The following is a 17,991-nucleotide window of genomic DNA, read 5'->3' as shown; positions in this document are numbered from 1 at the left end:
TACAATATTGATTTTGTATTACTACGTGAAGACATGTTTTATGGATTAAGCAAGTCCAATCATAATTGTTGCTCTGTATGTTCAGTTGCTGCGGAATAAAGTAGCTCGATGGCTTGCACCTGCCTTCATCTTACCAAGTCTTCACTTTTCAATTTCAAAGAGATGGGAGCACATGAAACTCAAAGGGCTGAATTTTAACGTTTTGACCTGCTTACAGTGGGGAAAACCGACAGCTTGTCAGGAACCCAGAGGTTTGAGCAGCAGGTTTGTTATTGGCTTTTAAACTGAGCCACAGCATTAGCATCCTACTTCTGGGTTTCTCAACCAATTAGAGCGAGCGGACTTGATGATGACCCGCACTTGACTGTTGAAGCTTCATTATTTAAAGGGACCCTGCAAGGGTCAAAATGAAAGCATTCCGTAACTGTCAGGAGAGAGTCAGCTACTGGAGTGATGATGTGTCAACAAGAGAAGGCTGCCCCATGGTTCTCATCACTGGACATCATGCTGCAGGTGGTAAGGGTAAAATTCTGTTCTCTATGGACGGGAGGAAGAAGGCAGCTTCGGAGACCAAGCAAGCATGGTTGGAAGTGACAGAGGTGAGCAGCAGGAGTGTGGTGCCTTGCTCCTAGATACAGTGCCTCAAGAGGTTCAATGACCTCATCAGGGCTGGAAATGTGAGAGGCATGCCACATTGAAGCGCAAATACCCTCATTCTGACTTTCCCAGTCTTTCTTCTGCACAATATTCCTCAGAACAACACAAGCTTGCACGTGCACCCATTCTTCTTGCTTGAGGCATCTCCGCACAATTCCATCTGATCAGCCACCACTGACACTCACCCTCATCTTAATGTCAAGTCACACCCATCCCTTACAGTGACCGTCCACAAATGTCCTTCCATCCTCTCAAACCATTCCACTTCTCACACACGTAGCTGTCCTTTTCCTTGCAGGAGAAGAGGGCAGAGAACCAAGGTGGCCTGCCAGTCAGTGCGGCCCTGATTGCTGCTGCGAGGATGTATTGGAGATAAGCAGAGTCTCACCATGCATGGCCATTGGAGATGGAGAGATTGGGGTCTCCCAGTGACCTAGTTGTACTATCTTGTCAATGTACTATTAGCATTGAATGAGGAAAGTAGACTCTGGGTCAAAGTAACATGAGTTTATTTACAGGAGTCATCTTACATGAACACTGAGCAACACGAGGTACAGACTTGTGATATCACATTCTGTGATGATGCTTAAGGTCTATATACATAATCTACCTAGCAACAGTTTATGTACATTATACTACATCTCCCCACAAGACTCTGACTTCATTCATCAGGCCTGTAACGCAGTGGGGTTCTCACATCTCTGCCATAATGTGTTCTTCTATCCCTTGTTTCCCTTTTTTCAGTTCTTCTTCCTCACTTTCCTGTGTGAGTGCAACTACCAGATGACGCATGTTCTCTGTCTTCACTGTCATCTGGGTGATCTGTTGTTGGTTGTGTCACCAGTTCATCAGCTCTCTCTGGTAACTGATTCTCTTCATCTTTCATCAATCTTTATTCGGAGATGCCAATGCCAAAGATCTTCTATTTCTCCTTATCCATCCTTGATCCATCTGGACTTTGTAGGATCAAGGTTATGGAGAGGTTCTCCATCACTCTCCATATTGACCCTGGTCTTTGATCCAAACCAAATCTCCAGGTGTTAGGTCTGTTTGGTTTTTTGCTCTGTAACGTCTGTCATGATTTTCCATTTTAGATGACCTTTCTCTTCTCTTTTCCTCACCCTTCTCCAGTCCTCAGCACCGACTCGTAGCTGAAAGGTGCTTGGAACTGTGGGTAGTTGTGTCCTCAACCTCCTACCCATTAGCAACTCATATGGAGCCAACCCGTTCTAGAGTGGTATTGATTGGTAATTTAACAGTGCTAGCTAAAAATCCTTGTTCTTTTTCAGTAGCATTTTCATAGTTCGAACACCTCCCTCTGCTTCTCCATTGCCCTGGGGGTACCTCAGTGAACTCGTAACAAGGGCAAACCCGTACATTTCTGTAAACTGTTGGAAGGCCTCATTCACAAATTTTGACCTTTATCAGAGGTCACTAGATCTGGAATATCTTGTGTGGTGAAAATTTATTTTAGTGACTTTATTATGGCTTCAGAACTCTGGCCCTGTATTGGTTTGACTTCAACCCATCTAGAGTAATAATCGACAATGCTGAAAATCTTCCCTTTATATTCAAACAGGTCCATTCCTAAGCACTCCCATGGCCTTGATGGAAACAAAGACGATATCAGTAGCTCTCTAGAGTCCTGTCTGGTAGTAGCACATATAGATCGTGGAGATCATGTCCTCAGACTCCTTGGAACTGCCCAGTCACTATACTGAGTTCCTAGCTCTTGCTCGATACTTGGTGATTCCTAGGTGCCCTTGGTGTAGTTTCTCTAGGAGGTCTAATTTTAAAGCCCTTGGAATAACTAGTCTTTCATTGTAGAGTAGTAAGTCATCAACAAAAGAAAGATGGCTTCATTGCTGATGATACTTTCTCAGGATTGGGTTATTCGGCATATATTCTGGCCAACCTTCTTGGCAGAATTGTATTACATTTCCACAGACTTCGTCCTCTTTCTGTAGATCTCTAATTTGAGCAGTTGCGGCAAATCTTTGGTTATAGCTAAAGCAAAGACTTCCACTTCCTCCAGGAGTGAGACATCTCCCAGTTCAGGTAGATCACTTGATGCTCTTGATAATGTGTCACCTGATGCTTTCCTGGGACATGTTCAGTTGTTGAACATATCTCATTAGTCATAGTCAAAATCTCTGTACTCTTGGGGGTAATTTTGCTAACTCCTTGGAATTAAGCAACATTACTAGTGGCTTGTGATCAGTTTCGATCTTGACCTTGAGGCCCAGTACACAGTCTGAGAATTATTTGCAGGCCCATGTTGCTGCTAATGCTTCCTTTTCAATCACTACGTACCTTCGTTCTGTCTCTGACAGCGAACAAGAGGCAAAGTACACTGGCCTGCGTCGTCCGTCTTTTTGAACCCGGATCAGGACTGCACCTAATCCTGTTGATGATGTGTCTGCTGCAATAATGGTCACTAGTTCCGGATTATAATGTACCAAAACCGCTGGTGAAGTCAACATTTCTTTGATCTTCCCTAAAGAATCTTTCTTGCCGTCTCCCCAGCACCAGGCACTGCTGTTCTTTAGCATTTGTCATAGAGGCTCGTTAATAGTTGCTAGATTTGGTAGATCTGTTATATTCGCTCTAGATCTGTTATATTCCTTGGCTCAGGGAAATTTTTTATTGCCTTCGTCTTCTGTAGCTCTCTCCCGATTCCAGATCCATCAATTATGTGGCCAAGGAACCTCACTGTTGACTGTGAGAATACACATTTGTCATTTAATGTGAGCCCTGCCTCTTGTAATCTGTGTAATACCACACTTACACTTGCATCATGCTCTTCATGGTTTCCTCCATGAATCAGAACATCATCCATGTGGCTGATGATTCCCTCCAAGCCTTCTAGGATTGTTGACATCGTCTGCTGGAATATCTCAATACGCAATACCGAATGGCAATCTGTTGAAGCACAATCTGCCGAAGGGCATGATAAAAGTGGTTAACAATTTAGACTCCTCATCTAAAGGCAACTGCCAGAATCCGCTATTTGCGTCCAACTTTGAGAATATGGAGCTTTTTCCCAATTTGGCAAGGCTGTCGTCGACTGACGCCATTGGGTGAATTTTTCTCTGCTGCTTTATTGAGTCGGGTAAGGTCCACACAAATCCTAATAGACCTGTTTGGTTTCCTTACTGGGACCATCCTAGAGCACCACCAAGTGGGTTTTGTCACTGTGGAGTTAGCTCCTTGGTTTAGCAAGGCATCAATTTCCTTCTTTACCTTTTCCAGTAGCAGATGTGGGACCTTTCTCGGTGTGAACCAACATACCGGTTCTGCCTCTTTATTGAGGGTAATATGGTGCTCTGTTTTTAATTTCTCTAAGCCCTTGAATAGTTTGGGGAATTCTGCTCTAAAATCACTGAGCTGTCTCTCTGTCCTTGATCTTTTCCACCGTTCATAACAGCTGTAAGGCTAGGCATGCTTTTTTTTATTAAGGAGTAAACAGGCTTGGTTCCTTGTAATACATAGGGTTTCCAGGATTGTGTCGTTTCTGTGTGTTAAGATTGTCTGTATTTCTCCCACAACTTTCAACTGAATCCCTCCTGGCCCATATAATTTTTTGTTGGTTTTTCTAAGCCTTTCTTTCCTCAGCCAAGGTGTTTGATCAGACAGGATAGAGACTGCTGCTCCTGTATCAAATTTGAAAGTGGTTTTATTTTCTCCCACTAAAATTTCTGCTTCCCAGCAATCTTTGTTTTTTCCTTGCACTTCTCCTTTTATTTCCTCTTTCTTTATACCAGTCTGCAGCATTTGTTTTCAGCTGCGACAGACCAGCTGAAAATGTCCCTTTCTCTTGCACCAGAAACATTCAGTTTCCTGGGCTGAGCAATTTTCCCGCCGGTGCTGCTCCCGGCCACACTTACTGCAATTCAGTGTTGCTGCCTGAAGGTGTCTTTCCCTCCGCTCAGGCTTTCTGGTGCCATTACTCTCTGCCTTCTGAATGGAACCGACTGACTCTAGAATTTTCAAGGCTGGATTCCCCCGATCCCCCCAAAATAGTAGTCAATGACTCTTTCGTACTTCTGCCGGCCTGCTCAATAAAATGGCTTTTTTCAAAGCCAAATCTTCTTTCGACTGAAGCTTGTTGGACAGCGTTTCGTCTATAACCCAACTACTATTCTGTCCCAAATCAGTTCCTCTCGCAGACTCCCATAGTTGCAATCCTCCGCTACTTTATGCAGATCATTAATAAACAAATCAATACTTTCACCGACTTTTTGAGTGAGTCTGTTGAACTTGGTTCTCTCCACGATTACATTTTTCCTGATCCGAAAGTAACCAAGCTTTAATCACCTTGTCGTATGGAGTTTCTTTTTTGTCGATCCCCAGGGTAGTCAGGATGTCATCTGCACTGACTCCCATGGCGTAAAGCAGAACACTGACCTGTTCTTTGTCCGGTCATGCTGTTAAACCTGATGCGGAACGGTACCTGTCGAATCTTCGAATTCATCTCGACCACGCTTTAGCCTGGTTGGGCATATTTGAGGAGACAATAATAAGAACAGTTACAAGCAGTACTTTTGGTCCTCTCTCATCCCCAAATCACCATAAAATTGAATGGTTGTCCTCTCCAGCCCAAAACACTTTTCCCTTTCCAAATGACCATCCCGCACCCGCCCCCCCCCCCCACCTCAAAGTGTATAAACTATAAACTTTATCCCTTTGCACTATCCCATCCACCAATGAGAGCCCTAATCACTGCTTCCCCCCTCTGCACAGAAAAACTGACCTACGCCTCCCTCCCAGCTAGTGTGGCGCCTCGATTGCCTGGATGGGGATTGGAAGGCGTGGGAGTGCCGGCCAGCGGCACTAAAGTTGCAACCGGACTGGAGCCAGAGGCAGGCTTGCAATTCACTCAGGTTTGCATATAGATTTAAATATTTAAATGCCGGGCCTGTCACCAACCAGCAGGGGAGCCACCACGAGGCCTCACTGCTTCCGTGAAGATTGGGCCGGGCCCTCACAGCGTAGGGGTCGGGGTCGGGCCTCCTCCTGAGTGATCTTCAGGCCTCCCCTGCCACAGACCCTGATGCCTGGGGGGAGAACTAAATTCATCCCCATATCTTTCATTTCCCACAGGTCCTGCAAGTGTCCCTCAGAAGCTGGAGCCAGAGGAGGATAAAGCATCCTCTGAGGAGGTCATGAATTCTGAAGAAGCACCATCAAACGACTTGTGCACCCTCCACCAGCTCAAATGCATACACCTTGGTGGGGCCTCCAAAACAGGTAGTTGGGTTGTCACATGGTGAGGCACACATCAAAAGTGAGCAGGAGCAAGTGGAGAGTCCCCGTCGGAGGGTGCAGGACCCTCCATGCTCTTTTTAGCTGGACTTAGATGCTGAACCTCGGGGGCCATCAATGAAGAGGACTATTCTGGAGAAGCACCAGAAAACATGTGGTGTTCTGTTAGCCTTTTCAGACGCACTGTGCTCAATTACAGAGAGATTGGAGGAGTCTGTTGCTACCATGAGTTTCATGATGTCTCTGGCCTTTGCACTGTGATCACCTCCATGGAAACAGTGGCCTCCTGCTTAAAGCATCAGATGCAGCAGCCAATGAGTACATGCTGGTCCTGACCAATGGCCTGCACACTCAGACTGCCACCTTAAGCAGGATGGAGGAAAGCCTCGCCTTGGCTGTTCAGTGCCTCACTGAAGTGAGGCAAAGTGATATCCAACTTTTGGCTAGCAGAGAAGTGCGGGTAGGCCGTGAGAGAGAAGATGGAGAAAGGGCACATGGAAGTGGGGACTCTGCTCAAATCCTGCATGCTGACTGCAGTCCCGAGGGCTGAATCTGCCCCTGCACAGGTGCAGTTTGGACAGTCTTTGGTGGGGAACTCTAAAACCCAGAGGATGTTGGCCAAGAGCATCTGAGCAGTCAGAGCAGAGAACTGAACAGCCTGCCTCTAGCTCTGCTGAAGCTACACAGGTAACACCACGTAGCTGTAATATGAAAAGGAAGAGAATTTGTAGTTGCACAAAGGGGACTACTTGGGTGTTTAACATTGTGTTGAACTGTCACTTATATGTTCAATGTTTATGAAACATAAACTTTATCTCAAAGCTCCATTGCCCTGCCCTCCCCATTGTTGTCTACTGCATGCCATGTGGCCTTCAGCCTTGCGGAATATGGTAGGACAAGAGTAAAAGATGAGGAATGGGTGCCAGTGAGAGTGATGGATTGTTGACTGTGGAACTGCTTTGTCCTGGTTGCTGGGGGTGGGATGGGGGGTGTGGGGGGGGGGCGGGTGCACATTGAGTTCAGCATTGGTGTGCCAGATAACTGCACTGCCTCAGATTAGTGAAGTGTGCCTGAATGAGACTATCCAGGGCATCCCGGGTAACTAAGTGAGTGACTGCAGCTACCCTTGTTAGATCAGGCTCCTCCTCCACTTCCTCCTGTTGCTCCTCCTCTTCCAAAAATGCAGAGCGATGGTCATCTTGCTCCCCTTGCAGCTCCGGTCCTCTCTGCTGCACTATGTTGTGCAAGGTTCAGCACACCGCTATCATTCTGGAAACCCTTGCTGGTGCATACTGAAGGGCAACCCCAGATCTGTCCAGGCACCTGAATTGCATCATCAGCATCTCAATGGCTTGCTCAATGACCACTCTTGTGCTCGTGTGGCTTTGATTTTCCTGGGTGTCAGTGGTATGGCTCCTCACAGATGTCATCAGCCATGTCCTTAGGGCTAGCCCTTGTCTTCAAGGAACCTTCTGCTAACTCTGGTTGGTGGCACAAATATCTGTGGGAGAGTTGACTGCCATGGAATGAAGGCATCATGGCAGCTTCCTGGGGTATCATGCACAGACATGCATGATAATTTTTCGGTGATTGCATATCAGCCAAAAACTAATGGAGTGGAATTCCTTTTTATTGACAAATACTGCTGGTTTATCTGAGGGCACCTTGATTGTCACATAGATATAATCGATGAATCCCTGTACCTGTGGAAATCCAGCCAAATCCGAGGGAACCCTCATTCTGACTGACCTCATCAATAGCGAAGTGGCCATACCTGGTGGCCTTGGCAAACATGGCATCCATCACCTGGGAGATACACTTGTGCACAGCAGAATGTGAGATTCTACAGATATCACCAGCTGATGCCTGGAAAAAGCTGGAGGGGAAGAAATTCAGGGCTGTGATGACCTTGACTGCCTCTAGCAATGCATGCCCACATAGTCAACTTGGAAGGAGTTCTTTGAAGAGACTGAAAATGTCAGCAATGACCTGCCATGGATGTCTGAGCCTCCTGAGGCACTGTTGCTCTGTCATGTCCTGAAAGCTCATCCATCCTCTGCCTGTACACCCTATGTTGGCGGGTATTACCTCCTGCTTATTCTCTCTGTCCTGTGGAGCAGCAGGTTAATGAGGAAAAGGGTGCTGCTGCTCCTGGTGTTGCATCTCTTGTTCCTCGTCAGAGGTACAAGATAGAGTTGCATAAGCGGCTCCCATGCTGCTGAGAAGGCTGACAGCTGGGAAGTGTAGATCAGAGGCAAAAATCTCCAAGGGAACAGAAATGGCCTCCAAAGTCTTGGAAATCACTTCTAAAGCAGTGAACACACACTCTCAGAACAAGTCCTCAGAACAAATGCCTTTCACTTAGGCACAAAAGCAGCTATCATATCTCCGTACTTTAAGGCTCTCTAGCCTGTTATTTGCTCAGCCTCTTTATCCTCACAAACCTCTTACCTTTTCAACCTGGCAAGTTCCAGAAAGCCCGAGAAACTCATGTGCTGACAGTTAAAGACAAAATCTGGGGTTGGTCTTGTCTCTGAGGCATGCGGTTGTCACAGAGCACAAAAATAACGGCTGACACCACAGTGCAGTACTGAGGGAGTGCTATACTGTTTGAGGTGCTGTCTTTCAGATGAGAAGTTAAACTGAAACCCTGCTTGCTTTCTCAGGTGGATGTAAACAATCGATGGCACTATTTTAAAGAAGAACAGAGGAGTTATCCCTGGTGTCCTGGCCAATATTTATCCCTCAATCAACATCACAAAGACAAATTAACTGGCCATTATCACATTGCTGTTTGTGGGAGCTTGCTGTGTACAAATTGGCTGCTGCATTTCCTATGTTACAACAGTGACTACACTTCAAAAGCGCTTCATTGGCTGTATAGTGCATTGGGACATCCAGTGGTTGTGAAAGCGCTGTATAAATGCAAGTCTTTTTCTTCTCAATTGCCTGTTCGCATATGTTAACAGCAGACCTGCCTGTCCCATGAGGATTTCCTGCATGCTACCAAATGTGCTTGAATTAAATGTGGAAGTTGGCAGGTTCCAGCTGGCTTTTCGACATGCCAACATGGACCAACACCAGGCCACCCTGGCAGGTTAAAATTAGCACCCCCCCCACCCTCAATTTCTAGTTCCAATTACAAAGGCTACTGTTGTTACACCCCACCATATATTATTGTGCAGTTACATATTGAGTAGTAATGACACGCTGCTAAACAAAAGACACTTTGACTACTTACTGGAGTGATTAGATTTGCTGTATCCAAGATAAAATTTCAGGCAAGACCTTAAACTTGTAACCAGTAGTATCTTTACAATTTTTTATTAAAAGTTCAGTGTACATTTCATTAATTTGGGAATATTCTTGAACTTTTTGTACACAGCATGGAGATATATTTTCATTTATTCAACTAAATATTTCAGCAAAACCTTTTTTGTGTGCCATGTCATAGTAAACTACTTCAATTAATGTTTAATAGGCATAAGCTCATGTTATAGGCCACTTTACTTTAAAACGTTGCTAAATTACTCATTCTGGTCTCGGAGTGTATGAAACACTTCAGTTCTTAAAGAAATGAATGAATTAGGGTCTGAAACAGCTGAAAATAAATCTTGAGACATACGTCAGTAAAGATGCAATACAAGTCACTATAGGTATGCAATAAAATGGTAACCTGTAAAAATAATTTTTAAAATTACTTTATCCTTTTTCTAGATCAATTTTTATGAAACATTATATGTCCAAGTTAGTGCATTTGAAGATGTCCACACGTTTGGATGGTTTCAAGTGTGCATTAAACCATTCAAATCATCTTTGTTAAATACAATTAAACGATGGAGCTGGATGTTTAAGGAACACCTTCTAAACCATGTGATTGATAGGTAAGGAAATGCTATTGCACTAGTTTCTAAATCGAATTTATCATGTTTTTTTAAGCTATAAGAGACAAAATAGACACAAGGTAAAAGCCAACTGAATTGAAATCTAGATTTTAGGGATCTTTAAAGCCTAGATGTGTGTCCACCTTTTGAGCTCTAAATTACATAAAATTTACTGAAGTAATATATCTCATAACTCAAAGCAAAAGTACTATATTTCTTACCGCCATTGGTTCTGCTCCTTGGGTGTAACAACTTCTCTTTCAAGACAGCCATCATCATGGTCCTGTCCCCCTCAAAGAAAAAATCCTTGACTTCTCTGGCCTTACAAACGACAGCCCCATCTTCAACCTCCCCTTCTCTTATTCCTTGAACATGTTGCTGTTTCTGGAATCCATGCCCACCTTTTCTGCAACTCTGTGTTTAAATCTCTCACAGAACTGAAATGGCCCTGACCAAAGTCCCAAATGGCATCCACTATGACTGTTATTGTAGTGCACTATCCTATGTCATTCCACTTGACCACATAGCAGCTTCTAACATGGTAAACCACACTATCTTTCTGCTCTGTTGTCCAGCTCATTGGACTGCCCTTGATTGGTTCCACTCATACCTATCTGATTGAATCCAGAGTGCCTCCAGCAATGACTTCTCTTCCTATCTGGCACAGTTGTCTGCACAGATCTTCATGGGTATATCCTTGACCTCATCAACTACTTGCTGCCAGGTTGGTGGAATCATCCACAGACTTGGGGTCAGCTTCCACATGTATGTTGATGTCATCCAGCTCTACCTTTCCACTACTACTCTTGATCCCTCTTCTGCAACCATTTTTTATTGTAAAAGTTTTGAGAGTGCTGAGAGAGTGCCTCAAGATGGGGGTGCCCTTTGTCTGCCTTACGTGAAAAGGCAGGCTGTAGCTCTTTCCGTGCTGGAGGGCCTTCTATTGACCCTCCAGTTTTGAGAGCCCACAAACAGTCCTTAATTGGATGGCGAGCACTCCCTCTGGCCACTAATTGGCCAATTCAGGGAAAATCACTGCTGGGTGATAGTTCCTGACACAGTGCGGAGTCAGGACCCCCATTTGACCCGGATGTCAGGGTCCTGACCCAAAACCCAAAATCCTGTCCCAAAAGAGGAATAAATGGGAAATATCTGGTATATTGAAATTCTGTACCTGGACCTGAGTTGCCTTTCTCTGGAGCCAGCTATATGGTTGCAACTTTAATAATACTGAAGCTTAACTCTTGAAGATTTTTGGTGCTTTGTCTTTTCAGTGTAAATCAATTGGTATCATTTATTGCTGTAACTGAAGAGGGCATTGCAAAGAAGGTCAAGGCTGGTGATTATGTTGGACTGGTTCAAATCATGGCACACCTAATGGCAGTCCGGGACAGGCAATCGGCTGCAGATGATACTTTTGAATCTCTGAAAGAAACAGCAGAATTGCTAAAAACCTATGGACAGCAGCTTCCTGAATATGTTTATGCAGAGTTCGAAGTAAATACATTTTTGTTGAAACAATAATTTTTGGTATCTATTGAAATTTTTTTGGTACTGTATTTAAATATTGCATTTGTTTTGCTTTTAATTTTAGCATCTACAATTCTTTTAACTTTGGTCCTTTGAGGCTTTATTTCATAAAACTTTTAAATTTGTACATTACAACTTTCAAATTAGTAAATATCCAGAATATTTTAAAATTAGAGTGAGGAATTCATCCAGCCGGTTCTGTTCTTCAAAATAATGTGGCAATACAAATATATTATTTTCTTTCATTCTGGATTCTAACATATACACCTAAGTCAGGATCACATAACATTGTCCTTCCTGAACGTATGCTGGTCTATTAGACACCTAATAGAGTTGGTATTGTTACGTGCAAGTGTTATAAGCTCATTTTTATGTCATGTATTCTTGTATTTTGACTGATTGAAACATATAAGGTTCTACAAGGGCTGGATAGGGTAGACACTGAGAGATCATTTCTGATGATTGGGGAATCTAAAACATGGGGGGCATAGTCTCAGAATAAGGGGCTGATCATTTAGGACTGAGATGAGGAAAAATTACTTCACTCAAAGAGTTGTGAATCTTTGGAATTCTCTACCCCAGAAGGTTGTGGATGCTCCATCGTTGAATACATTTAAGGCTGGGATAGACAGATGTTTGGTCTCTCAGGGAATCAAGGGATATGGTGAGCAGGCAGGAAAGTGGAGTTGAATCCTAAGATCAGCCATGATCGTTTTGAATAGTGCAGCAGGCTCGATGGGCCATATGGTCTACTCCTGCTCCTATTTCTTGTGTTCTTGATCATGTTCTGGGCACCTATTTACCAAGTTATGGGTATCCTCTGAGATGAAGGTGGTTTCCAACAACTATTTGGTGAAAACCAGTGATCAAACATGTCATATTTTATGATGTAGAATAAACTCCTGTCATGGAGATTGCAATGTAAAACAAGTGAAGTATATGAAAGTAGTGGATGAATAATGGTCTGTTTATAGAGCATTTGAAATGGTAGTTTGGCCTGCTGGAGACTAGATAGTAGTGCAGACAATTATTGTTACCTTGATGTGAGAACCAAGATGCCGGTGCAGGGGAACTGGAACACTCACTCACTATTTGCATCAAAGATTTAAATACACGTCCCTGAATTTACTCTGCACTGCATAAACAATTCATCCTACCTCAGTCTTCAAGAGCACATTCTTTTGCAACACCGAGATTTCCATTCTGCACACTTATTAACCTATGACCTCTCTTTGCGATTCTTATTTGGTATCAATTGAAGTAGGTTCATAGGTGGTATTGTGTAATGAATTCACATCTACTAGAAACTTAATTCTGAGCTGCCCAAACTCCTTTCAGTTCGGATGACTCTGCCAGTAGAGAGAAGACTGTTGCCCATTGGCTTCAAGAATCTCACTGTTTGATTCAAACCCAGTTCTCAAAGGTGAAAGGAACGTGTTTTGTCCAATACATAAATCCATTCCCCCACTGGATATTCATTCATCAGTCACAAAGGAGGGAGATTGGCAATAACAAGTGAGGGTGTTGTAGGAAATTTAAACATTGGAAATTTAGGAAAGAAAGTGTAAGTGACTGTTCGCATTGGTGGAAGAGTTGAGAAACAGAGGACACAGATTTAAAATGATTGGAAAAAGAATCTAAGGTGACATGATGAAAAGCTTTTCTTCACAGTGAGTACTTATGATCTGGAAAGCAATAGCTGAAAGGATGGTGGAAGCAGATTAAATCCTGGCTTTCAAAAGGGAATTGGATAAGCACCTGAAGGGGAAAAAAAAACGCAGGGCTGCGGGGACAGGGAAGGGGAGTGCAAATAGCTAAATTATTCTTGCAGCGAGCCATTTGGCTCAAAGGGCCAAATGGCCTCCTTCTGTGCTGTAACTATTCTATGATTCTAAGTGGTCAGGAGGCAAATAAAGGAAACTCAATGTGAACAGAAGGTCATGGAAAACAAACTGTTAAAAAATTAAAAGAACAAATAGGCTGATCAGGGTGGAGATTTTAAAATGCTTTGCATATTATCTACAGCCATTGAAACAAACGTCTAAAAAAAATGTAGACTTACAGTTCTGGTTTCCAGCTGCAACCATGATTGTGTTGAAAAGCCTTCTTGTGAAGTGCTCAAATAGGTTTATGCAACTTTAAGGGTTATTTGAAAATCATGCATGTAAATGCATATTAAGGGAGTCAAGAGTTTGTTTCTTGTCTAAACCATCCAGCCACAGTGTGTAACTAAAATATTTACACAAATATAATTTTGAATGCGTGACTAATACATTATGCATATTTTCTTCATCTGAAATATTTTAGGAGCTGCCAGAAAAGTGGAAGAACCTTAAAAAGATTGCTTTAACTGTAAAGCATGAAGTGGCACCTTTGCAGTCCAATGAAGTATCTGTTATCAGAAGGAAATGTGTACAGTTTGAGGTGGGATCAGCTTTTAGCTCAGTGCTTTGAACCAAATGATTTCACATTTTTTGTTCTGCTAACAAGTTAGAGGTAAGCTCCAGTGAACCGAGAAATTGTAAACTCTGTGAGAGGGGGATGTCCAGAGATAACAATTATGTGTTTGATGGTAATGAATTCTAAATATATCTGATAAATGTAAATCCCAGTTTATAAAATGGGAGTAGTGCTTCCTCCCCTTTCAATGTGAATTATGCTTAATCTGGTAGGTTATGAATCTCTCTTGGTAATTGGTTGCAGACCATATAGTCATTCTTTATAGCTTGCTTTGCAGTGGAACATGAATTTTTTTTATTAGCAACGCTAAAATGAAAATGTTTGCTCTTAATATCCCAACACAAACTGTCATGTTATGTGATCATTAAATGACAGCTTATACACTAAACAGAATTTATGTTACTATAGAGTCATAGGCCAGAATTTTACAATGTAATGTGGCCCCGCCCACCATCTAAATAATTGAGGGTGAGCCCGCCTCTGCCAAGCCTGAAAACGACACAGAGATTTTACATGATCCAGTCACTTAATTGGCCTCGGTCGGGACCTCCAGCCCTTTGAGGCAGGATGGCTCGCCTCTAAGAACTGCCAGCCAATCAGAGGGCAGGCAGCTCTTCAGTCATAGCAACGCCACTGGGAGAGGTGACCACTGCTGGGACTGCACTGAGCCAGGACCAGCAAGATGGAGCAGGCCCCAGAACCCAGGTAAGTGTGTGGAGCCTCACTGAGGACAATCGGCTGGTCCCGGTGAGGCAGTGCGGGGTTTGGGGGGGGGGGGTGGTGGCATTGATTGAGAGGGTGGGGGGAGGTGTGCTGTGGGGGGTGGTCCACCATGGGACACAGGATGTCCAATTAGGAGGGCCCCCCCCCAGCCCACAAGAAGGCAGCCAGGTATCCTTGGGTGGCCTCTTCAGGTGGTGAATTGCCCGTCTGCTGCTTGTAATATACCAGCGGCAGTGGGAGGAGGCTTAAATGGCAATTAATTGCCCACTTAAGGGCCTTAATTGGACTGGGGTGATGGGCTGTTTGCCAGCTCCCCCTCTGCTGGTAAGATAGCAGCGGAGGCGTGTAGGCAACAGGAACGGCACCCCACCCCACTAGATTTTGCACCCCCCTGCCTCCTAGGCCGCTCCCGGTTGGAGGGGGAGAGGGTGTACAATTCCAGCCATAGGGTCATTACGGCATAGAAGATGGACATTCAGCCCATCAAGTCTATGCTAGCTCTTCTGTGGTGCAATCCAGTCAGTCCCATTTCCCCCACTTTATCCCTGCAGCCCTGCAAGTTTATTTCCCTCAAGTGCCCATCAAATTTCCTTTTGAAATCTTTCAGTGCTTCCGCTTCCATCACCCTCAGAGGCAGCGAATTCTAGGTCATTACCACTCACTGTATAAAAAAGTTCTTCCTCATATAGCCCTTGCATCTCTTGTTCAAAACCTTAAATCTGTGTCCCCTGGCCCTTGTACCATCAGCTAATGGGAAGTTTTTTTTGTTTACCTTATCTAAACTTGTCATTATCTTGTACACCTCTCTCACATTTCCCCTCAATCTCCTTTGTTCCAAGGAGAACAACCCCAGCTTCTCCAACCTAACTTTGTAGCTAAAATTCCTTATCCCTGGAAGCAATCTGGTAAACCTTCTCTGCACCCTTTCAAGGACCCCCACATCGTTCCTAAAGTGTGGTGATCAGAACGGGTTGCAATGCTGCAGTTGTGACCTGACCAGAGGTTTATAAAGGTTGATCAGCATAACTTCTCTGCTTTTGTACTCAATATCACGATTTTTATGAAGCCCAAGATCCCATATTCTTTGCTAACTACTCTGTAAATATGTCCTGCCACCTTCAAAGATCTATGCACATGGACCCCAAGGTCCCTCTGTCCCTGCACACTCTTTTAAAACAGTGCCATTAAGCCTATGTTGTCTCTCCCTATCGTTTCTACCAAAATGTGTAACCTTACACTTGTCTGTATTAAATTCCATCTGCTGCTTGTCCGTGCATTCTTTCAGCCTATCTATGTCCTGTTGCAGTCGATTCGTATCATCCTCACTGTTCGCCACACCTCCAAGTTTGGTATCATCAGCAAATTTTAACATTTTACTTCATATTTCAATATCCAAGCATTTATACATATCAAAAAAGCAGGTTCTAACACTGAACTTTGGGGAACACCACTGTCTACCATCTTCTATTCTGAAAAACAAGCATTTACCATGACTCAGTAAAAAAACAAATGGATTCTGTCCTTGCCCCCTCAAGGATATCCTCTCTTTCCAACACTATAATGTTTTCCCTAATCAGTACTGTCACCACACCTCCCTTTTTACACTGATTATCTTTTCTGAACCCTTTGTATTACTCAATATTAAGAGCCAGTTCTCAACATTTTTACACCACGTTTCCGTTATTGCCACTACATCATATTCCCACATGGCTATCTGTGCTTATTCAATCTTATTCACCACACTTGGTGTGTTTATACTCATGCACTCTTAGCCCATCCTTGTATTCCTCATAGTCCTTCTTCGTCTGCTGCTATCTAACGTGGTACTACTTCCTTCTCTACTACTATCCAACACACTCACTCCTTTATGCACCTTATTCCTCTTTTCTACTTCCATATGCTGGTGCCCAACCCCCTGCCAATTTAGTTTCATATAAGTTTTAGAGTTTGTAGAATTTAAAGCCCCAACAGTAATTCTAAAGGAATTATAAATCTGAGTTGTAAATAGTAATAACCTACTTAATTTCCCTTACTGAATAATGTTGAGTATTTTTATATTGCTGCAATGATATTTGTAGTACTGGAGTTATTTGTATTTCACTTGAAATACCTAGCAGAAGAATGTTTTGGAGGTCCTATTGAAAATTGATTTCTGTTTCTATAGCTATTTCTATATCAATCTACAACCATACATTCTACATCACCAAAAAGGAATAAGCAGTGGGATTGTCTGCAGTGATGGTGTTATTATCATTTAGCACTTTTAATTAATCACAGATACTGTGAACACTTACATAACAAATATAAAGCTTCTTGACTTCATAACTGCATCTGATCTAAGCTGAGGAAAACAAATGTCAAGGATGGCTGGAAAAGCTGGTTGAAGAACACAAATTCTCTTTAATGCTTGGTTCTACTTGTCACCATTGATCGTGCTGTTCCTCGGCCTGGGATGACTTTGGCAGACATCCTCTGGCTGCCTGAAGCATGAGGGCCCCAGCTGGCTGAGGGGTTCCTGCACAGTTGCAGGACCCTTCTCAGTCATCACAGCTACTAGAGCTGTGGTCACTGGCAGAGGGGCTGAGGAGCTGCTGTCCACAGTTGTAGTGTCCTGAGGGACACCCTCAAACGTGGAGGGAAGCCTCTCCTCCTCCCTTTCAAGGCTCACTTGAACTTCTCTGCCAACCTGAGAAGAACGTGGACCTGACGGACAATGTAGGCTCCTCGTCCCTCTCTTGCCTTGTCATTGCTGCGTTGAACTCATGGCCAAGGTGATGGTGTGCAGATCTGCATGCATCTCCGGGATCTGGCTCTCCATTAGGGTCCCCACCCTCTTGATGGAGGAGGCCATGGACTTGCATGCCTGAAACATTGCAGCACTCATGACATGGATGGACTCCTCCATCATCTGCTCATGGCTGCGCATGGTCTCTAGCAGCTCTGCCAGATGCTCTCTTACCTCTCTCTGCAACTGCAGCATGTTCTGTGCTGCCAACACCAAAGGATCATCAGTCTGGGGCTCAGCATGTGCCTGGCCACCAACAGTCCTCCGACTGTCAGTGGTCTTGCCTGTCACAGCTTTCATCAGCTGTTCTCACCAGCTTGTGACCCTGAATCTAAGCCCGAGCGCACACCAACGTCATAGAGTTTCTGCACTGGTTGAGGGTGCAGGAGAATGATGTGATGGTGCATCCTCTGACTGTTCCTTCTCCTCCAAGGCAGGTCCCCTTCCCAGCTGCTAAGCTTGCCTCTGAAGTTCCATGACCTGCATGACTGAACACAAACATTTGTTGGTTAGGTTGTTCAGATCTCCTCATGACAACCATGTGTGATGTGGATCTCCAGAAGTGTGGTAGAGCAAACAGGAACACAATGTTTCCTCACTCTCTTGTGTAGACATTCCAATTTCGCTGTCCGCGATTGCTCGGCTGCCTTGAGCCCCAGCGAGCCGCCTCCTCTGCTGGCATCAGAA

General features: G+C 44.0%; 1 protein-coding gene across 1 annotated transcript in view; it reads left to right on the top strand.

Annotated features, from left to right (window-relative positions):
• dnah9l (dynein, axonemal, heavy polypeptide 9 like) overlaps nt 1-17,991 on the top strand; it is a 563,466-nt gene that overhangs the window by 91,209 nt on the left and 454,266 nt on the right. The window contains exons 18-20 of the mRNA XM_068036275.1: nt 9,640-9,806; nt 11,081-11,303; nt 13,644-13,760. Of these exons, the coding sequence (XP_067892376.1) occupies nt 9,640-9,806; nt 11,081-11,303; nt 13,644-13,760 (507 nt within the window). The remainder of the gene's footprint in view (nt 1-9,639; nt 9,807-11,080; nt 11,304-13,643; nt 13,761-17,991) is intronic.

This window comes from Heterodontus francisci, chromosome 7 (genome assembly GCF_036365525.1).
Source record: "Heterodontus francisci isolate sHetFra1 chromosome 7, sHetFra1.hap1, whole genome shotgun sequence".
NCBI lineage: Eukaryota > Metazoa > Chordata > Chondrichthyes > Heterodontiformes > Heterodontidae > Heterodontus > Heterodontus francisci.
The sequence above is the reverse complement of the archived record's forward strand: the minus strand, read 5'-3'. Positions and strand labels throughout refer to the sequence as shown.